This window comes from Lactuca virosa, chromosome 5, assembly GCF_052849685.1.
Source record: "Lactuca virosa cultivar CGN04683 chromosome 5, Lactuca_virosa_CGN04683_v6, whole genome shotgun sequence".
Lineage (NCBI taxonomy): Eukaryota > Viridiplantae > Streptophyta > Magnoliopsida > Asterales > Asteraceae > Lactuca > Lactuca virosa.
In genome coordinates this window covers 247280754-247304926 of record NC_136430.1, presented here as the reverse complement: position 1 = coordinate 247304926, position 24173 = coordinate 247280754, and the positions used below count along the sequence as shown (strand labels likewise).

The 24173-nt window shown below is 31.5% G+C and overlaps 1 protein-coding gene across 3 annotated transcripts in view; it reads left to right on the top strand.

The window, feature by feature from the left end:
- The window catches only part of LOC145114714 (serine carboxypeptidase-like 13), a 40016-nt gene that overhangs the window by 14493 nt on the left and 1350 nt on the right, over positions 1 to 24173 (top strand). For 2 of the 3 annotated variants that reach the window (XM_079050793.1, XM_079050791.1), the window contains exons 10-14: positions 18642 to 18710; positions 21634 to 21782; positions 21979 to 22092; positions 22203 to 22257; positions 22514 to 22593. In XM_079050793.1, the coding sequence (XP_078906919.1) occupies positions 18642 to 18710; positions 21634 to 21782; positions 21979 to 22092; positions 22203 to 22257; positions 22514 to 22593 (467 nt within the window). The remainder of the gene's footprint in view (positions 1 to 18641; positions 18711 to 21633; positions 21783 to 21978; positions 22093 to 22202; positions 22258 to 22513; positions 22594 to 24173) is intronic. The other variant, XM_079050792.1, reaches the window with a different exon arrangement.

The window sequence follows — 24173 nt, the reverse complement described above, 5'->3', positions numbered from 1 at the left end:
TGTTTGGAACTTTGTCAAGTAACCGCTCCTCCATTCAGTAAGAATACCCAGCCAGACTGCGAACAAAAGTTGTCTTGGTCTGTTTGAAAACTAGCGTTACTGTAACCACTTACTCTTAACGTATCATTGCCACTAAAAACTAGGAACATGTCTTTCGTTCTTCGCAGATACTTAAGAATATTCTTCACTGCAATCCAATGGGATCTGCCAGGATTTCCCTGAAATCGACTAACCATGCTCAAAAAATAAGACACCTCAAGGCGAGTATAGTATATATCATTACATACATGATCGATCCTACAACCGAAGCATATGGGACTTGACTCATGTTAGCTATCTCTTCATCAGTACTTGGAATTTGAGTCTTACTCAAATTGATAGTATTATGAATAGGCAATTCCCATTTCTCTGAATTCTCCATACTGAAACGCTTTAGTATTTTATCCAAATATGTACTCTGGCTAAGACCACGATTCTTTCTATCCTGATGAATCCTTATTCCTACAATATATGACGCTTCCCCTAGATGTTTTATAGTGAAATACATCCTAAGCCAATACTTAACTTCTTGCAAAGTTGGAAAGTCATTTCCTATACGGAGTATGTCATCAACATACTATTGGGTTTTAGTATACTACAACATCCTATGGTGCACATACAACCCTAAATACCTTGGATCTATGTTTTCTCTATTATACATGCAAATGGTTTCCAAGGCATTAAACCTATAACTAGCATGCATTTGACATAAACCATATAATATACTAGTTAGGGAAACATACCTTTTATGTGGCTTGAAGTCTTGATGTATTTGGCCTTAAGAGCTTAGCACCAATATTATGAAATGCCTCAAATGGAATCACAACACACCTAGGACAAAGGTGGCTCTTGAGAGAGAGTTCCATGCACCAAAACACCTCCATATTTCTCTAAGAAAAGAAGTGGTGATTTTGGCTATGGAGTAACCTATTTATATGTAGGATTCCAAGGGTCATGGGCATAACCCATAATCCATACCCATGGGTTTTATGATCCATGGTTCATGTGGCCCAACTCTTTATGTATCCATACATAAACTTGGTCCAACATGGATCATAAGCCCAACACATATAAATATAACTAATTATCATAATTAGTCCCCATAGATTTAATTAGTCTCTTTTGATCACTAAATTAATTCCAAATTAATTCTTGATCGATACTAATTAAAACATATGATTTCATATTAATATATTATAACTTATAATATATTAATAAACCATAAATAACCTTCTCTCAAAAGTCCATCCTAACAAATTGTCCTGATGATATGCAACCCAAATGGACCATGCTACTCTCGGGTCAAGTACATACCAATAATAGTTATGGGCTTAGACATCTAATCCAACAGTCTCCCACTTGGATAAGTCTAAAACTATTATTGCAAGTACGACTTCATAACCCGACTAGCAATCGTAGCTCTTAAAGCCGCTGTCGAACTCTGAACAAATCAATGACGCGTCCATTAGATAAGGGATCATATATTCCTCCATTCTAGATATCATATGGACTGAGACATGGATTATAATCATTCTCTCTGTCCATTTGTTGTTTCCCGATTTTCGATTTATGATGACTGACTGATTGAACAAATCAAATCAGTCCTGGCTTGGCCAAGCACTCACATGTGTCATCGCTAAATCATCGAGGGGCCCACAGATATCGCTTTTATCCCAAAGGTAAAAGGAATGGATAAACTTCGACTCATATGGCTTGTTCTACTACTTGTTGAATCATACACAAAGGCACGTTTTATAACATCGAGTTACCAAATGCGTTTTCGTGCAATCAATGTATAACCAACTCATAGTAACAACTCATATCTCTAGGTTTGAAGAATATAAGATATTATCGTCTCATGATCACTCGTGATAAAATCCATGAAGTGATTCAAATGAGCGGGTTGAATCCAATACTCAGAACTTATGAGCACTCATGAGTGTTGTAGCACCACTTTGTCCACCAACTTGGACCTCTACAAACCAACCCATGACAGTCTTGATTCATATCTACTTCCAACATATGACCGACTGTGGATGGTTTGAATAACTTAATCACTCGGGAAGAGCGACTTAGTTATTCTGGAAGTCAAAACATGCAAAGTGAAACACAAGAATAAATGAATCAAATATGGTATAAAACCCTATGAATATAAATAAACACTTTTATTTATCACCATACTGATTACTCATTATTCATTGTTTCGGTTTTATCAACTTTATACTTGAATTAAAAACACTAGTTGTCCCATGCTCCAAGCATGTACACTATGTTTTTCTTAAACAATATCTTTGCCATACACCAAGTATGCACTCTATGTTTATCTATGATCCTTACTTTGTGAAATAAACCAATTGAACATAATTTCAATGATTCTAATTTCACACTCCCAAATCCTTATCGAAAAATGTGAGAATTTCAAATTCCTATCATTTATCGAAATCTGTTTAGATTTTAAACTTATATGCACTGACCCTCCTGTAATGAATATGTACAAAGTCACAAAGACTTGTCAACAGTCATTATAAGGTATTCCAATGGAGATCAACTCCATGGAAACTAAGTCTCATATTCAAAGTACATTGCTTTGGACATGCTTCTTGCATTAAGTTTTCTAATCTTACACAGATAACTTCCACCTATGGAGACAACTCCATATTCTCATTTTGACTATCACTTGTGAATAAGAGATGCCTCTTTTCAGAATATGTCAATATGGTCCTTCCAAAATTAGCACTATACTTCCAACTGTCCCTGAGCAACCAATCTTTGGTAAACCTCAGATTGTCCTCGACAATTGCTTAATCATTTTAGTCATATCCAATTCTAGACCTTTTCCCTTCTTAATGCCTCTGGGCATTTGGAAAAATTTAGAAATGACAAATATTATAGCACATGCAATCGATCCTGTACCCAAAGCAAATGGTACACGATTCATGATGTCTCACATAAAGACATGATTCTAGACCAGTCTTTTGCTACAATATTTTTATTTGCCATGTTTTCAAAATTTGACTATGAAGAGGGATGCCGTAATCATAATCGAATTTTGAGAACGCAATATATAGAATTTCCTTAAGTTGAACCAATCCAACATGAAATTCATATATATATTCTTGACTAAAGATGATTAAGGTCTCAATCTAAGCCTTTAGAACTGAAATGAAGTATATCCTCTCCCTTAATTATAGCAAAACAACTTTTTCAATCCCTGCAGCCTCACGAATTGAAACTTTTGTTTTCTATAATTAACATTGCTAACTTGCAACACTAACAATAATTATCATGCTCCCACTAACATGATGATTATTAGCATAACACTTATGCTCCCACTAGCTTTGACATGTACTCAGTAATCAGCTGGACTTCTAGAAATCAATACTTTATTGACTTTCTTACCAAAGTTCAGATTTCTGATACGAGATGCTTTGATAAAACTTTATCAAAATCATACACCTTTCCTTAGATAGCATGCATGTGTGTCTAAACAATTTCAGAACTATGAAAAGGGATGTCGTAATCATAGTCTCAATTGTTTAGACCTTTTGTCATCTGCTTCAAATCTACTTGGTGGAAGTGTTTCCTCACCATCATTTTCATGAATCGGAGAGAAACCTTATGACCCTTAGATTTTATGGTGTATGTGTTCTTATCCATGTGAATCGTCAAAACCATAGTCACAAGACAAGGATAATGACAAATCCAAACTCATATGGACTGAACTTATGCAATCTTAACTTCTTGCCACCTGGCAGTACAGGGCCTGCCATTGCTTCCAAGTTGTTATGCAACCAATTAAGAACTTTCAGAACTCCTATGCAAAGCCAACTTTAACTGGAATGGGCACAAAATATGTCAACACGATAGGTTATAAACCTCAAGTCGTGTGCTAGTGAAGAACCTCAGGTTTTATTCTTGATTAGTTCTTGAAATTCTTTTTAGGATCTTTAAGACTCCCACTATCCTCTTGACATATAAGACTATCTTGCCAAATATTCAAGAGATAGTGCGGATTCTTTATCAAGACAAACACTTCACACAATTGGCCTTAGTTGGTCTTTGTTTTATCCAAAACATCACAACTTACCAATTTCAAATGTACAAGAGTAGGACACTTTTACTCTTACATTTGACAAGTGTTTTAAACCTTTCTTTAAGATATGTCACTCAAGTTACAATCTTGGAGTATGACTCTAAGAATTGTTTTGGAACAAAGTATGACTCATCTTCCTGATCTAACCATTTCAACAATTCATGACTCCTCTTCTTAGTCATAAGAATGCACTAAGATGACCTTTAGAGGACTAATTGTGATATGATTTCTAAATCATTAAGATGGTCACAAACATGATACTAAAGTACTCTCCCATCTTTTCAGATTTGAGAAACTTTTATCTTTCTGCCTAATTTGATTCTTCCCATTCGTTCTGCCATACATTGAGACTTTTCCAATGTTTCAGAATTATACTTAAACTTGTAAGTATAACCATATTTACTAAACTTTAGTAAATCAAATAGTCTTAACGAGATTTGTGGTGGACATGACCAGTGCACAAGAATGTGTACTCGATCCCTTTAGCCCTTCACTTGACTCACACATCCATGTGAACAAGTAATTAGTCTGGATTTTCCAATGCTTGAAAGTTCTCATTCATCATACTATTCAACTTGCATGATTCCAAGTTTCGGTCCAATTGAAACTTGGGTGATGAGGAACTTTCCTGATTTGGTAAATTTAGACACTACCACAAATGAAAGAATCAAATCCATTTTCCAATATTGCTGTCAGTGGAATCATATAAGTAACAATTTTCCACAAATGCCATTGTAAGGATACTTCAAATAAACAAAATTAAACAAATTTTCTTTTATTTTAAAAATTTGCAGAAAAACTTATCCTTACAATCCACATGGAAAATTGTTGTTATCTATTCCTTAGCAATATATCATAACTTCTTAAGCAACTGCTCAAAATTCTGATGCGATCGAAATCCACCTTCGCGATTAGAATCAGCATATACTTCCTTTAAGATTTCTCTCTATTCTTTGATTCTTAAAACATCAACATGTGACTCAGTCACATCATGTAATGAGGATCTCAGAATAGAACTTAACAGAGTTAGATAATGGGCTCTACCTGATGTAGAGTCAAACTTATTGACTTTAACATGCTTAGGTAAATTTGGCAGCTTTGCAATCAACGCCCCTTCCTTTGGCAAAATAAACATATGGACCCTTTGGTAATGGGACTATCTCAGACTTAGCCTTTTTCTTTACCATTTGGTCAACCGGGTTGACTATGGCCAATCCCTTTCCATTGGGAAGAGAATGCTTTTTCTGGATTTCCAGTGTCACCATTGTCACTGTCCATAAAGTTTTTGGGAAGTTGATCTTCTAATCAAATTTGCTTTACTATCGTTCCAAATCATTGGTGATTCAGCAGCACCAAGCAAATAGATATGATCATTAAGGTTCATGTCATAGTCTGTTTCATAGTAGTCCCAAAGGAACTCACTATGTGACTTAGAAAGTGATTGAACATCCAACTTTCTCAAGACTTTGACACCCAACTCTCCCGGCTTGTCAATATGTGACTTCATCTCTAAGATGTGATCACACATAGACCTTGCTTGCCATTAGGGCTTGAGTGACCTTGAACTTGTGGGTTAGGGAGAATAGTTGGAGGAGGTGGAGGAAGAGAAATTTGACTTCCATGAGCCAAACTCGGGAAGTCATATTCATTAGGAAAGCTTGGTTTGGGAAGATCATTGTTGTCTAAACCAGACATCAACAATGGGAGAAATTCATGTAAAGTTGATTTAAGTCCTTAATATAACACCCAATATGATATATTAAGGCTAGGACCCAACAAACTATTTTATAACTTGGAAGAGGGATTCCGTAATCCAAGCTATAAAATATTTGAAGGTAGGTGAATGACGATTCACCAATTTCCATCAAGATAAACGAAATGTATTATTAGGTTTTAATTGGTTTTGAAACTCCTAGATTCTTTTGAGATTCATTGAACTTTTCAATGGCATGTTTCAATCTCGAGTGTGCCCTTCAGGTTTTGTGACTGGGATGTCGAGGATCATAAAACAAGGTGTGAAGTAACCATGCAAATATACTTGGTACCCTTAATATTTACCCCTCAATCGATGTGTCGGTTAACCACACACGCTCCAACGATACTATGATAAACATTAAGTTACCCTTTGCCTACCTTGTTAAGTCCAGGTTAGTGTGCCGGTTAACCACACACGCTCCACTAACAGCTTAAACAAAGTGCAAAGTGTAATTTCATGGATTAGCACCTTATTCACATTTTCCTAAGTAACTAAGATTGGGAATTTATAAGTGTTTAGTTACTTAGTATTTATCATTATACTTATAATGAAGGGAGAATTATAGTCCTTGTCCTACCTGTTCGGCTAACGACCCTCCACCGGTCAAGGAAGCGGTGAGTGAGAGTGGACACCCATTAAACTGCCATTTTATAGGCAGTAACCTTATACCCCCCTTATAGACCGGCTTCGTGAATGAGGCCTACTAATGGTAAGACGACTTGCTCTTATACATATAATATATTAAACTTGTAATATTATAATAGTATAAGGGTGTATTTTAGACATTTAAAATACTTGGTGGTTTAATCTATTAATTAAACTAGACTTTTAATTTAATTAAACTCAAACCATATATTTATGGATTTAATAATACTCTTTTAATTAAACGCTTTAATTAACTATTAATAAAGTCCATAAGAGTTAATTTGAACTATTCAACAAAACATCATAATTCCAATTATTAAACTCAAAATTAAAACCATTTAATTAATTGTTTAAGTTATGAACCCAAGAGTTTTAGAATTCAATTCTTTTTTTTTTCATAAAAAACTTTTCTCAAATTCCAAAACTTGAGGGCAAGTTTTGTAATTCTTGAAAACCTTTGGATTCCATAACTTATGGAATTAATGGAGTTTTATGATGAAACTTTCCATGTTCCATAACTTAAGAACAAGTTATGGAATTCTTTAAAACATTAATACCAAATTTTGTAACTCCATAAAAACTTTGAATCAAAATTTTTTTTTTTTTTAAAAAAAAACTTTCATATCCATAACTTATGGAAGTTTCAAAAACCCTTAAGATCACAACTTTAAAAAAAACTTTTGAGCTCCAAAATTTTATGACAAAATATGTAACTCCTTAAAACATTTAGATCAAACTTTTAAAACTAATAAAATAATCATATCATTTTATCTTTTACTAAATTTGACCTAATTCAACTCATATAACAAATGATTCAAAATTTACAAATAATTCGTTTTTCAAAAAACAAGTAATTATCTTAAAATTTGACAAACGTCATGTTTTTTTTTTCCTTTTTTTTTTCAACTTGAAAATAAAACATTTGCATCAAATATAATAGAAAACAACCTGGCTCTGATACCACTGTTGGGTTTTAGTATACTACAACATCCTATGGTGCACATACAACCCTAAATACCTTGGATCTATGTTTTCTCTATTATACATGCAAATGGTTTCCAAGGCATTAAACCTATAACTAGCATGCATTTGACATAAACCATATAATATACTAGTTAGGGAAACATACATTTTATGTGGCTTGAAGTCTTGATGTATTTGGCCTTAAGAGCTTAGCACCAATATTATGAAATGCCTCAAATGGAATCACAACACACCTAGGACAAAGGTGGCTCTTGAGAGAGAATTCCATGCACCAAAACACCTCTATATTTCTCTAAGAAAAGAAGTGGTGATTTTGGCTATGGAGTAACCTATTTATATGTAGGATTCTAAGGGTCATGGGTATAACCCATAATCCACACCCATGGGTTTTATGATCCATGGTTCATGTGGCCCAACTCTTTATGTATCCATACATAAACTTGGTCCAACATGGATCATAAGCCCAACACATATAAATATAACTAATTATCATAATTAGTCCCCATAGATTTAATTAGTCTCTTTTGATCACTAAATTAATTCCAAATTAATTCTTGATCGATACTAATTAAAACATATGATTTCATATTAATATATTATAACTTATAATATATTAATAAACCATAAATAACCTTCTCTCAAAAGTCCATCCTAACAAATTGTCCTGATGATATGCAACCCAAATGGACCATGCTACTCTCGGGTCAAGTACATACTAATAATAGTTATGGGCTTAAACATCTAATCCAACACATACAAGAATAGGAAAGTCACTATACTCCCACTAGCTTTGACATATACACAAGACTTGTCTTCACTTATAGAGAACCCAAACTCTTTGACTTCCTCACGAAAGCTAAGATTCCAACTGCGAGATGGTTGTTTTAATTCATAAATGGATTTCTCAAGCTTACACACCCAATCAGGAAACTTGGCATACACAAAACCCTCTAGCTGACTCATATAGACGTCCTCAGATATTTTCCCATTAAGGAAAGCAGTTTTAACATCCATTTGCCAAATTTCATAATCATGAAATGCAGCTATAGCAAGCATAATCCTGATATAATTTATCTTAGTTACTGGTGAAAAGGTCTCATCATAGTCAATCCCTTGGGTTTGAGTTAAGCCATTTGAAACCATCCTAGTTTATAAGTGTGTACTTTCTCATACATGTAGGTCTTCTTTTTCAAGATCCATTTGCACCCGACTATCTTTCGACCAGGTACAAGATCAACTAGGTTCCACACTTGGTTATCGTACATGGACTGGATCTCACTGTCCATTGCCTCCTTCCATTTAGCAGCTTTAGGGACTACCATAGATTCCTTGTAGTTAGCAGGTTCATCCAAATTTATCAGTGTACGACCACTAATAAACATGTCACCATCAGCAATAATATGGAAACCATAGAACTCATGTGGCATGCTAACCCTACTCGAATGTAGAAGGGGTAACGAGTTGCCAACTATCTCAACTGAAACCTTTTCCTCATGTTGAGTGCCAGTGTTGTCTGGGGTTCTTTCATTGGATGACTCTTGAATTTCTTCAAGATCAATAACACTCCCATTGTTCTCTTTGAATATGAGCTCTCTCTCGCAAAAGACTCATCTTCGATCTACAAAGACCATGTTCTCACTTGGTGTATAGAACAAGTATCCAAAGGACTTCTATGGGTAGCCAATGAAATAACACTTCTCGGTTAAGGGTTCTAGTTTTTCATGTGTCTCTCGTCTTACGAGTGTGTCACAACCTCAAACCTTGATATGTGCAAGTGAGAGAGCTTTTCCTATCCACATCTGATGATGTAGTTTTCCAACCTTCTTTGTTGGAACAAGATTCAAAATATGGATGGCTATCTCTATGACATACACTCATAAATGAATAGGAAGTGAAGCTCGACTCATCATGGAACAAACCATATCTAGCAAGGTTCGATTACGCCTCATAGCTACACCATTCAGTTGTGGTGTTATGGGAAAAGTTAACTGTGAAACAATACCACATTCCTTAAGATAGTTGTGGAACTCGACATCTATGGTGATATATATTAGGTTAATGTCTATACATTGTACATAATACAAATATTTAATTATAATCTTGATATATATATATATATATATATATATATATATATATATATATATATATATATATATATATATATATATATATATAGAGAGAGAGAGAGAAAAGTACTTATGTCATTTTCACTTATTATTGAATAATAATAATTTTTATACAAATTTGATATAAAACATGTTAACTAGTATGGATCATGTGATAAAAGAGAAATCTATGATAACTGGATTATCCCAGTGACTTATATTTGTAGATTAAAGATCAAAGTCAAATATAATATTCAATTTAAGTTTAACAAATTAATTATAGTAAACTGATAATTCTAAAACTAATTCATACAACAATAATAACAATTTTTATAAATTATTGATTCCATATTTTGCATTCACCAATTTCATCTCGTAGCTGAGCAATATATTCCTGACATGATGTACTACCATTCTTTCGAATAGTATATGTTTTAAGGAATTTAATTGGTTAATAAGAATAGTTAAAAGAATATAAACATATAAAGACCCTAAGAACTAATTATATATAGTTTAATAATTTTAGATTTTCTAAAAACTATCAACCAATAAAACAATCATACTTATAAATCAAGAGCTCACAATTTTTATTTCTAATAAGTATAGATTGATATTGATAAAGTTTAAAAAAAAGATATAATTATATTACAAATACATGAAGAAATGTTTTTTTTAAATATATAAACATATAATTATTTAGAAAAAGAGAATATATATATATATATATATATATATATATATATATATATATATATATATATATATAGAGAGAGAGAGAGAGAGAGAGAGAGAGGAGGGTTCAATTGAGAAAAAAAAAGATTGAGAATGGGAGAATCATTCTCAGCCACACATTTATTTTGCCGCAAAACATTTAAGCGTATCGTCGGAAATGGATAACGGATAAACATGTGTTTTCCAACCAAACATGTTTCCTTAAACTATGCTAATCATTACCTTAATATACATAAAAACATATTTTTTTTTTTGTTTTTTTTAGAAAGCCATTTTTATCGAAAAATATTTTAAATATATCAAAATTCATAATTTTTTATTCTCTATAAATAGACATCCATATTGATATAGTTTTAAGATAAAATAAAAAATTTTTTTTTTTTAGAGTTTCAGCTCTTGTTATTCATAAGTGAATAAAAATCTATCAGATTTTCATTATAGTACATTCGTTATTCACTTATGAATAAAATGTATGCTTAAATTTTTTTTTTATAGTTTAAGTATCGTTCATATATGAATATGACACGTAATAAAGTTTTTCTTACTTAAAATATATTTCTTTACATCATCTTTCGTCATATATTATATTTATATATGAATAAAATGTATATTAGTTGTCGTCATATTTTATATTCATATATGAATAAAACATTTATCAGATTTTTGTTACAGTTAATTTCTTATTCATATATGAATAAGTAGTATAAATGATACTTAAACTGTAAAAAAATTAATTATATATTTTTATTCATAAGTGAATAACGAATGTACTGTAGCAAAAATCTGATGCATTTTTATTCACTTATGAATAACGATAGCTGAAAATATAAAAAAAATTATTTTATCTTAAAAGTATATCAATATGGATGTCTTTTTGTAGAGAATAAAAAATCATGAATTTTGGTATATTTAAAATCATTTTTCGATAAAAATAGCTTCTTAAAAATTAAAAAAACGAAAAAAACTATGTTTTTGTATATATATTAAGGTAATGATTAGCATAGTTTAAGGAAACATGTTTTGTTGGAAACACATGTGTATTCTTTATCCATTTCCGCTGGTACAACGAAGGCTTTTGCGGCAAAAATAAATGAGTGGCTGAAAGTGATTCCCCCATTCTCAACTTTTTTTATTTTCTCAATTGAACTTACTTTTATATATATATATATATATATATATATATATATATATATATATATATATATATATATATATATATATATATATATATATATATATATATATATATATATATATAACTATCCAAAAATGTTTGAAAATTAAATAGTATAATAAAAAAGGGTGGTGTATTTTCATTCTAGGAAATTCTTAGAAAAAGATATGGAACATTATTGATAATTATTATAGATTTCGTTGCCTACTTATCATACATAATTAAATATATTTATTTATATAGAAAAAAGATGAAACAAGGAAATTTAAGAAGAGACAAACAAACTTTAAATTCATTTTTCGCTTCATAATTAAAGGTGTTTATTTTTATCCGGCACGAGGTAAATAAAAAAATATTAGAAGAGGCCTGAAGACATAGATCCATATCTGGACGCGCATATTTTTTTTTGTCTGCGGTCTTCCAAAAACAAACAGTTTGTGAGGCAAATGTTTGCGCGTCATCTGCACGACGCAGACATAAGAAGTCAGGAAAAGATTTTGCAAAAAAACAAACATCACCGAACAAATACCGCAAGTAAAGTTATGATATTTAAATTAACAAATATATTTATTAACATATTAAATACATTATCTAACAATAAATAATAAACTTATATATCTATTAAACCTTCGGTTTCATCAATAATATTCCTCTTTTTTAATTCTTGTGTTGATGTAACTAAAATTTCCAAATATAATGCACTTCAAAATATCTACTCTAATAAATGAATGTTTTTTGTCACATGTCACACTCTCATTCAATTTACCAAATGTCATTTTATAGTTATTTTGAATTAATTTCTTTTCCACATGTCATTTTATGGCTTTTTCTATTTTAATAAATTTCACATAATATTTTAATGTATAATTACAATAAATGTAGTAATAATGAATATCAATTTTCACTAATAGATTTACCTTCTTATTTTAAAATTCCTAAAGTAAAGCTCATTAGTTTATTTTGTTTATCTATTTAAATTTAAAAGATAAAAAAAATCAATTTTAATAATTTATTATTTTTTTATTTTCTTATAAATCCAAAGTTTTTAAATATTTAGACTTTTATATTTAATTTTTTTAATTAACCTATATAATACATGAGTCTTACACCTAGTTTAAATTAATATTGTCATGAAATATTATAAAATTGAAGGTTATAAAACTACTACCATATATAAGTATCAAATATGGTTTATGTCAATATAAGAGACTTATGTGAGACTAAAAAATACCTCCACCAAAATTATAGATATTTAAATTAAAAAATTAAATAAAATTTTAAATAATTATGTTAAACCAAGTAGGGATTGAACTTGGGTCGCTATTGGAGTGTGTTTTCACAAGCCTTTCTACCACTAGGTCATCAAGATGATAATTAATTGTGTTTTTTAATGTATCCTTTCATGATAATTTATTTTTATAGTCTCATTGGAATTAAATATCTTACAAATTATATATTAAACTTCAAAAAATAGTAAGTTAAAAATATTTTTTGAATGAATTTTTGATATTTTAATAACTAATATACAAAGCATTCAAGAGACATTCTCACGTATAGTATAATTATTATGCAAATTTAAAATTACATAACATTAAATTAAATACTTTTATTTTATTTACTTTTATTAATAATAGAAAATATACTTTATTATTTAAATAAATAAATTTTTGCGTTATTAAATAGCTTCAAAATGTAAAAATAAACATTACTTGTTAATTAAACAATTTACTTTTCTTAGTTATAAGAAATGTTTCGAGAAGCAGTAATTAAAAGATAAAGATGAACATGGGTCGGTTTGGGTCGGTTTTTGGCTAAAACCAAACCAAACCGTAGAAATTCGTTTTTTCGCTTTTTAAACCCATATAGGTTCGGTTTTTGCGTGGTTTGGTTTTTCGGTTTTCAGGGTTGGGTTTATGGGTTTTCGGTTTTAAACCGTGGGTTTATGAGCTCCTGTTTTTTTTTATTGTTTTTGGGTTTAAACCTAGTGAAAGTACGTTGCGATAAATAGTATTGTATCTACTTTAAATATACTAAAATAAACATTATGGATTCTAGTATTCTAAAAACATAAAAGTGTTCAAAAGATCAAAGTTTAACACAATTAATAGTTTGTTGAAAATAAACATAAAGTACTAAAGGGATAAAGTCTAATGTCTAAAACTAAAAGTTTAAAACATAATAAATAATATGTATGTGGGTCGGTTCGGTTTTTATGGGCGGTTTTATACATCAAAACCGAACCAAACCGTTATTTTTCGGTTTTTGTAAAATTCAAACCTAAATCGTCGGTTATTGCTTTGGTTTCGGTTTTTCGGTTTCGGTTATGTCGGTTTTTCTCGGTTTTTTTGGTTTTCGGTTCGGTTTTTGCTCATCCCTATTAAAAGATAAGATGGAAGGTTTTAAAAGCTTCAAACGAATATAATTCAAAACGAATGATTTATTTTAAAACCAAATGAAAAATATGACCTTTTGTAAGAGAATATATATATATATATATATATATATATATATATATATATATATATATATATATATATATATATATATATATATATATATATATATATATATATATATATTGTTAGGGTGCAAAGTCACTCTTGGATGTAGTGTTTTAGGCTTACCCTCTTATATGTGTAAATGGGTTGAGTCTTTCCTATAAATAGGAAGTGAGTGACTCCCATTATGAAAGGAACCATTTGGAGTGTTAGACTAGAGAGAGAAATTGTGTACAAACCCATTTGTATATCATTTCTAGATCTAATATGAGCTTACAAAGATTTATTTACTCCTTGTGTTCTTGATTTTACATGATGATTCACTAGATCTTTCTAATTCCGCACATGCCATCATAATAAACACCACTACAATTGGTATCAGAGCGGGTGTTCTTGATTAGATCAAGAATTGATCATTGATGGCTATCTAGATTTGGTGATTCTTCATGCTCTTATTGATCTTCGTGTTTAGAGATTGTTTTGTGTTCTAGAAATCGAATTTTTCCTTGAGTTAATCCATAATTCGATTTTTTCTCTCTAGAATACTTGTTTGTACCACTTTCTCTCACTAGAATTTGGTTCATATTCACTTTCTCTCTCTAGAAAAACCCAATATCTTATCGATCGATCAAAAATGGAAGAAACAATTCGTGAAAATTGGTTTGTAGAGGATCTTCCATGGTCATTCACTTTTGAAGGAGTTCTCAATTGTTTTGTAACCGGGTATTTTAAGCGAAAAGCACGCATTTCTAAGGAGAAATGTGAATGTGGAAATTTCAATGGCTATCCTATAGATCATGATAATCATAAGGTGTTGCTTGATCGTTTGGTAACAACTTATCATGAAAGAAGGAAGAAGAAGAAAGATGGTGAAGTAATTGAAGGAATTAGTCTTGATGAATGCAAATATGGTGATAATGTTCTTGCTTCTTACCCGGATGTTCATGATGTTCAAGAAAAAGGAGTTCAAGTTGATTCTTATGATGAAAAAGTTTTTTGCTCGATTGGAGTTCAAACCGATGATATTTTGTGTTCTTGTGATTCGTTTGAAGGAATGATTCCTTATCAGAAGCCGATGATCCAAGAAATTCACAAGTATCAAACTCCAAAAGATTTGATTCAAACTCATAAAGTTGAAGTTGTGAAAAGTGGGTTTGTTCATGAGATCAAGTCTTCAAGATGCAAAAAGATGAGAAAGAAAAAGAAGAAGAAGATTAATCGGAAAAACAAGCGGGTTTACTCACAAAAATCGTCAAATGTTGTGAAGTCGAAATCCGTGAAGCAAATTTGGGTTCCAAAGCAACAATCTCCAAAGGTTGCATTAAATTTGAAGTCAAAACCCAAAAGTGTTGGTGGTTCTTTTGAAGATGTTCTTGGTTTGATGAGAACACGAAGAACGAGTTATACATCTCGCATAGTGGGTGGTACAATGTTCAAATTGAAGATTTTCTCATTCCAACAAAAGAACCAAGATCTTCTAAATTTGATTCGTTCGTTGAAAATGGAACTCGATTCGTCAAAAAGGTATCTCAAATTCTCAAATGGATTCCAAAACATCCATGATTTCGATTCGTATTTTGCGTTTTTCATTTTTGATCGATTTGCCTCATTGGATCAAAACCGTTTCAAACCCCATTGATTGATCCAATTATTTTTGTTTAGATCAATTTAAAATCAAAATCTTATTCTCAATTTTTTTTTTTCGAAAATCACTATTCATTCAAGCCAAATTGTTTTTGATTTAAACCCAAAATCCAAATTAAACTCTTTTGAAATGCACTGTTCATCGATCCATTTTAGTGAGCCCAAATCTCAAATATTTGTTACTGTTCAAGAACTTTTGGAGCCCAAAATCATATAAATCATCCGATTTCAAGATGAACGCTGAATTCGATTGATGATTTCAAAATCAATTTTATAATTCATCCATTTATACTTTTGAGCCCAAACAGTTTCGATTCAGATCTACAATCATTTACTGTTCATTCATTGAGTTCAATTTAGGCCCAAATTGATAACTCGTTACTGTTCATGTATCAAGCTCAAGTTTACGATATCTTCCATTCTTATTCAGTTCTAAAAGTGTCTAACATTGAATCGAAATTGTTGATTTGAAATCGAATGTCCATTAAAAGTCAAAGTCGACTTTTGTCTGTGAGATTGTAATTAAATTGATACTCGATTCATACGAATTTGAAATTAGGATCGAAATTAGTTTCTGTTACCGATTCTTGGAGTCGTATTTGATTCAACGTCGTTTTGGATGATTTCGATTTTGTCTGCTTCTTGAGTTCGTAGTTTGAAATCGACTTTCGATGATATTCTTCAGTTTCGATTTTAGATTGTTTGCATCTATGAAGGATTGAACGATGTTTATTGGAGTCAAACTAATTTTGACTAAAATTTGTGTTCATGGGGTTCTTAGAATCGAAGTGGGTGTTGCTGTTTGTGTCTAGAACGAAAAAAAAAAATCCATTCTTGGAATCGCTCACATCGAATTCAACTGAAATTAGGTTGGGATGACAACAAGTTTTATTTGGAGATTCGATTTGTGAAGGTTTGTTTTGTGGGTTTGAAGAATTCGATTTTGATAAGAAGATTTTTGTAACTGGGTTTAATATTCGAATGATATATGGATGCCTTTTCATGAGATTTGTTAATGATGAAGATTCGAAGGGTTAATGATCAGTTTATGTTGAGATTTAAAGAACGAATGGAACGAAGTGTGATGTACAAAGGAATCGATTTAGACTGGACTTGGGATTGTTCGAATGTCTTGGCAAAGTAATAGATCTGGGGATGTGATTCAAAAGTAATAGTTTGGGAAGAACTGTAAGGAACGAAGAACTGTGTTTGGATGTTGAAAATTCGATGGTCACGGATTGTTGATTTTGATATCGACGCTTTTTTTCAAAATGCGAAGCCATGGTTTACAGTTGAAATCGAGAATCGATCGACTGTTGTTGGGAACTAAAGTCCCTTACTTGAAGTCAAAATCGATAGGTGATGAAGATTGAGTTTGTTGTTAATGATTTTGGAAGAACTGTAAGAACGAAATGTTAGATTCAGAGGTTGGATGAAGCTAAGAAAGAAGTTACTGTTTATTACTGTTCATTGGATAGGCTTCTCATAGAGGATTTTTCGTATGATTTAGAAAGAAGAAAGAAATGTTTCGAAAATGGTCCTTGAAGATTCACATGTTTGTCACATGACAATTTCGTACGAATGGCAAAATTTTCATATGTTTGGATGCAAAATTTTCGTATGTTTGGAATGAAGAAGTAAAATTTTCGAATGTAGTCCCTCAAATTTCGAATGGTTGACAAATAGAAAAAGGCTTAGTATGAATGATCAAATTTCCGTATGTTTTGATCAAAAAGCATAATTTTCGAATTCAGCCCCTGAACTTTCGAATATTTGACAACCTCAACAATTAATTGAAGTTTCGAATGTTTGACACTTTTCACCCAAATTCGAAATTTTTTTTGAAGTTTCGAATATTTGGGACAACTCTTCGTATGTTTGGAACACAAATGACAGAATTTTCGAAAATAGTCCCTGAGGCTTCGAATGTTTGGCGGTTCATACCCAAATTCGAAAAAGGACTGTTTTTGCTTAAATTTGAAGAAAATACATTTCAGGCCCCTACAGTTTGTGCAAATTGACGCTTTCTACCCAGCTTTGGAAAAGGGGGAGAGTTTTGCATATTTGGCTGTTTTGGGCGCAACGGGTCCCTGCAGAATTCAGAAAGTTACATTTTTTACCCGGTTTTTGAATAATCTTGCAACTTTCACCCAAAAAGTCAAAAATTGGAAATTTTTTTGTGGCTTTTTCGTGATTGTTTCTCCGTGCAAGATTTTTGGTGATTCATTTTTGGTACACATCAAGGGGGAGTATCGTGAAGACTATTCCTCGGGCGCTTCTCACCCTTAGTGAGTTTTATAATCATTTTTTGATTATAAAAAGGGGGAGAATGATGGGTATTCGAAGCTTCTCGGGTTTGTCGAATATTCATTTGCGGATTTGAAGACCGGTGTTACTTCGAGGGGGAGTTTGGTCTTGATCGCGCTAGCTCGTTGGAGACTGAAGCCGGGTCATCCAATCCTAACTTTGAGGGGGAGAATGTTAGGGTGCAAAGTCACTCTTGGATGTAGTATTTTAGACTTACCCTCTTGTATGTGTAAATGGGTTGAGTCTTTCCTATAAATAGGAAGTGAGTGACTCCCATTATGAAAGGAACCATTTGGAGTGTTAGACTAGAGAGAGAAATTGTGTACAAATCCATTTGTATATCCTTTCTAGATCTAATATGAGCTTACAAAGATTTATTTACTCCTTGTGTTCTTGATTTTACATGATGATTCACTAGATCTTTCTAATTCTGCACATGTCATCATAATAAACACCACTATATATATATATATATATATATATATATATATATATATATATATATATATATATATATTCATGGTTTAACATTGGTATGTTCATAATTGAACATAAATTTAATATATTAAGGTTGATAGTGTTTCATATATTCAAAAGAGAAATGTATATTTTTTAGATGATAATTTTCAAGATTTTTATCTTTCATATATACTTGTTACAGGATAAACCGATGTACGCCTATGTATGGGCTAATAGAAGAGATGTGCGAGAGGCTCTTCACGTCCGTGAGGTTTGTATGCAGTTCAATTTATTATCAACTATATTCATGTTTATCGTGCCATTTAGGATAATAATCTTTTCTTTTTGAATAGCTAAATGAAATATAAACGTAAATTAGCAAAAAGCTAGGGAAATAACATAAAGTTCAATTGGTTTTGAAGCCAAGAAACCCAAGACATAAAATTCTTTTGGTATCTATTTGAAAAAAAGACAAACCAACAATTGAATCAAATATAGGATCTCTTCTCCACATAGAATCCGTAAATGTGACCCAATTTTTGTATTTCCAAAACAGCCAACAAGTAGATCTAACTGTAACATCGGTATTTTATTTCTTTACGTGAGAAACTTCCAAAAATTCAACCCACGTAATTAAGTTCACAATTCCCATCTCCCATGGAATGTCCATATCTAACCTTTCCATGTCTTCTTAGCAATCTGGCATTCCAAAAAACATGAGATATCGTCTTCGGAAACATGTTACACAACGAACACCAAGTATTAGGAATGCCAACACCTCTATAAGCCAAATTAATACGAGTGAGTAACCTATCTATCGATAAACGCCAAAAAAAATTATTAATTTTCCTAGGAATGAATTTGTTCCAAGAATTCTCCCTTTCACTATCCGGCAAAATAATATCTTCAATTTGTTTTCTCTTATATTTAACATCAAAGTTTTCATCATTACTAAATTCCCAAATCCAAGCATTGAACCCATCTTCTAGTTTGATGTTACTTGGCAAAGATAATAAAGCATTTAATTGATCAATTTCTACATCCTCATGGAGGTCCCTATGCCAATCTCATCTCCACTAATTATCGACCCAATGATCTTTAACATGCATCATTTATTGTTCTCAAGACCAATTAGAGTAGCGAAACAAATCCTTAAATGAATACTACCAATCCACACATCTTCCCAAAAAATAATATCTTCGCCACTAAGTACTTTTCTAAGCAAAGAAGACATTAGAACAATACCTTTATGATTCATTTTGTGCCAAGCCATCATAATCCTCGGCCAAATACATTGCCCACGAGGTTTTACACCTCCCACCATATATGCATTCTTCCGACAGATTGATTTAATAACATGAACCTATAACGTGTCTTTTTCATACATAAACCTCCATTGCCATTTTTGAAGAAGCACATGATTGAAAGCTTCTAATCTTCCAATTCCAATACAACCTTTTTCTTTCGAAGCAATCGTTAGATCCCAACTGACCCAATGAATCTTCTTGGAATTTTCATCAACACCCTAGAAAAATCTTGCTCGTAAAGCCTCCAACTTTCTTTTAACCTGTAAAGGCATAAAAAAGTGACATATAATAGATTCCAAGAGAGCCAAGAGCAGCCGATAGTAGCATTGACCTTCCACTAATCAAAAGCATATTTGATTTCCATTTAGACAACTTTTTTTTTCAAATCTATCAACAATCACATGCCATCCTTGAATTTGAGTCATATTTAAACCCACAAGGATCCCTAAATACAAAAAAGGAATTTTGTCTGCGACACAACCCATCAAAATCGCCATGTGGTTGACATCATCGAAATCCACCTTTACCCCATATAATTTTGATTTTTGTAGATTCAATCTCAAGGCCGAAGCCATTTAAAAACAGGTGAAAACTGACACAATATTTACAACATTTTAAACCTTCCAATCACCCGTCATTAAAACATCATCCACATAAAAAAGATGTGATAATGGGAACTTATTTTTACCAAGCTTTAAATCATGAATAAGACCTGCATCATCCGCATCTTTAATCGCCACATGAAGACCTTCCATAGCTAATATAAAAAAAAGAAGATAATAGATCACATTGTCTTAACCCCCTTTCCAATCAAAATTCATCGGTTGGACTACCATTAACCAAAATTAAAGTTGTGGCCGACACCAGACAAACTTTAATCCATCCTATCCATTTGTTCTCAAACTCCATAAACTTCATAATTTTTGGTAAGTAATCCCAAATGAACGAGTCATAAGCCTTAGCAAAATCAACTTTCAATAACACCATCTTTTTTTCTTTTCTTATGCCACTCTACAATCTCATTGACTATTAATGGACCATCGAAGATTTGCCTATTTTTAACGAACGCAGATTGCTCCAAACTAACAATATTATTTACCACCCTAGCAATCCGATTTGCTAATAGTTTGAAAATTATTTTGTAGTGCAAACCAATTAAAGTAATTGGACGATAATCAGAAATTACCATCGGGCTTGAAATCTTTGGAATCAACGTGATGAAGGACACATTACATCCAAATCGGATCTTTGCTTCAAAATAAAATTCCGTTACAAAATCCATAATTTCATTCTTCAAAATATCCCAATTCTTTTCACAAACTGAAATGAAAAACTATTTGGACATAGTGACTTATTACCACTACAAGACCAAACGGCTTCACGAAACTCCTCAACCGAGAAAGGCAACTCGACGGCATACGCTTGAGCCAAAGTCAGGCTTTTAAACTTTTGGCTACGGTTTTGAAGCGTAACCCCATCAAATTTCTTGAATTTTTTCTTTAAAATACTCAAAAATAACACATCTTTAACGTTCTCCAGTTCGTGAATCCAAACTCCATATTTTTTATTCCACTTATAGCAAGATGTCGTCTTTTTTTATTTATAATCTCATCATATGATAATATTTTGAGTTTTCATCTCCTTTTATTGCCTATTTAATCTTAGCTTTTTGACATAAATCCAGCATTTTTTTTTGTTCTAAGTCACGAAGCTTACTAATAATACTGACGATTATCCAACAATGGTTGAGAGACACGTCGACCATCAATTTCTTTTTCAATATAACTATGTTTTTGTAATAACTCTTTCTTTCCACCACTATTTTCACTTATCTTTCTTTTTATATTCTAATTTAAGATAATAATCCGATGAGCTTATATCCACCAGGTATTTAATGAAATTGAGTGGGTGGGATGCAATGAAAGCTTGAGATTTTATTATGACAAGGAACCCATATCATACACACATAATAAATGGAGTAATGTTGCCTATCATCGACACCTTGCTAATAAAAACTGTCGATCTCTTGTATATAGGTATTACCTTTATTCGTTACCTTTCTTAATTTTTATCCAAGTGTTTGTCACATATCTTGATTTAGTTACTAATTGCTTACGAAACTATAGTCACTATTGCTCGAATTATTCATGCATGCACTTAGTACATATAGAACTTGAAATCAAACTAACATCCTTTACATTGTGGAATTTTTTTCCTTCTTTGTTTGAGCAGTGGAGATCTAGACATGTCCGTTTCCTATTTGAGTACGTTGAAATGGATTGAATCGCTAAATTTATTAGTCAATAATGATTGGGGACCTTGGTTTGTCGATGGACAAGTAGCCGGGTTAGTTGTTTTTTTCATTAGGAGAGACATGATTTACTATGTCAGATTAATTAAATTCTATAATTTTTTTCTAATGTTTCAATCTGATTTTCTATTTTATTTTCTTGCAGCTACACTATGAAATATTTACATAATGACTACAACTTAACATTTGCTACTATAAAGGTACAAAATCTTCCTTCCATTAACTTCTCTACCACATTGTGTTATTGTCTCGTGAAAATGGTAATGTTTGGATTTTTTAAAAGGCTTACTATTTTTTTTTAATGTAGCAATACTTGTGAACTTAAACTTTAATTTCAGCTTGATGACATGTTTGTAAACCTTTTGAAATAGAAAGAAAGTTTGCCATTTTTATGAGGCAAAAGAACCATTTCATGTCATGATGACCATGATGTTTGATATATTTTTGTTCTTAAAGGGAGGAGGTCACATTGCTCCGGATTATAAACCAAATGAATGTTTAATGATGCTTATGAGGTGGTTTTCCAATGACGCTTTGTAAGTGATATTCGAAGAGTTTGATTTTTGTTTCTTGTGTTGAATAAATTCGTTTGTATTGTTTACCTTCAATAACTTTGTTTGAATAAAAATTATAGTATGTATATTTAAAATTGTTTACCTCTGATTCTACTAAGATACTACTTTCCACATAGCACATAATCAGGTTCGGTCTAAAGGTATTTGATGTCCAAGATGAAAGTGTTTAATGATACCCTATGATTGTTATGTTGGTACAACCACAATGAAGTCATATATGTATATTACAACCACAATATATTTAATCTTAAGACTAATAAGCTTAATTGCTAAAGAGAAACATCTATAAATTTATTTAAAATACATATCATAATACTAAAAGAAAATAACAAGTAACGTTAACTAAAATTCCACTAAACATATTGAAGAGTATGCAAACTATATAAAGATTTAATACAATTATATAATATTAAACCACTAACCATCTAACATTCAACATAATCATAATCCATACATACAGTTTTGCTTAAAAACGTCTCTCGGCTAAAACAATTCATAATATATAAATACTAATACTCTTTCCTTTAAACGATCTTGCTTGGATTCTATCCTCTTAATAAAATCATTGCTACAACTAGGGCTGTAAACGAACTGAACGTTCAATAAACTGTTCGTGAACCGTTCGGTTGGAAGTTCGTTTATATTCGTTTATTTAATAAATGAACGAACATGAACACAAATTCTCGTTCGTTTAATTAAACGAACGAACATGAACAATGGTCTCATCCGTTCAGTTATGTCCGTGAACGTTCGTTTATGTTTTTTGTTTACATTCGTTTATGTTCGTTCACCTAACTTCCTTTTATGTTCATATATGCTTAATTGTGTTTGATTATATTAATATGTCATATGTTCAATTATGTTTCTTTTATCTTTGTTTAGTTATGCTCGTTCGTTTATGTTCGTTTAGCATGTTTATGAACATAAAAGAACGAACATAAACAATGTAATTTGTTAAACGAACAAACATGAACAAGAAAACTTGTTCGTTTATCCATTCGTGTTCTTTTATTTGTTCAGCTAACTTAAACGAACGAACATGAACAAGCCTCGCTCGTATTCGTTTGGCTGGTTTACAGCCCTAGCTACAACATAATGATAACATTTTTCAAGTTAAAACTTAATCCTCTTTAACTTATATCCAAGTGAAATTCGATCCCATCTTTGTCGCCAAGAAAGTAAAATCAAATCATACCTAACTCAATCAATCGAAACATGTCCTAATGTTGAAAAAAAAATCTCAAATAATAGTTATATACATATATCCACTAGTAGACCATATACCATAGATAGAAAATAGTCAAAATACATTAAAAAAAATAATCAAGAAAGAAATTAGCCCATGTTTAAGGTTGCAAACGGAACGTCTAAAATCAGGGACATACGTCTGACAGTTATAGTGACATCAAATATTTTTTCCGCTCATATATAATAACTTAAAAAAAATTAAAAGTACGAGTACATTAAAAATAACAAACTAGTAACTCTAGAACTTACATTTTAAAGTTGACATGTAAGTGTACATATTTTTTTAAAAACGA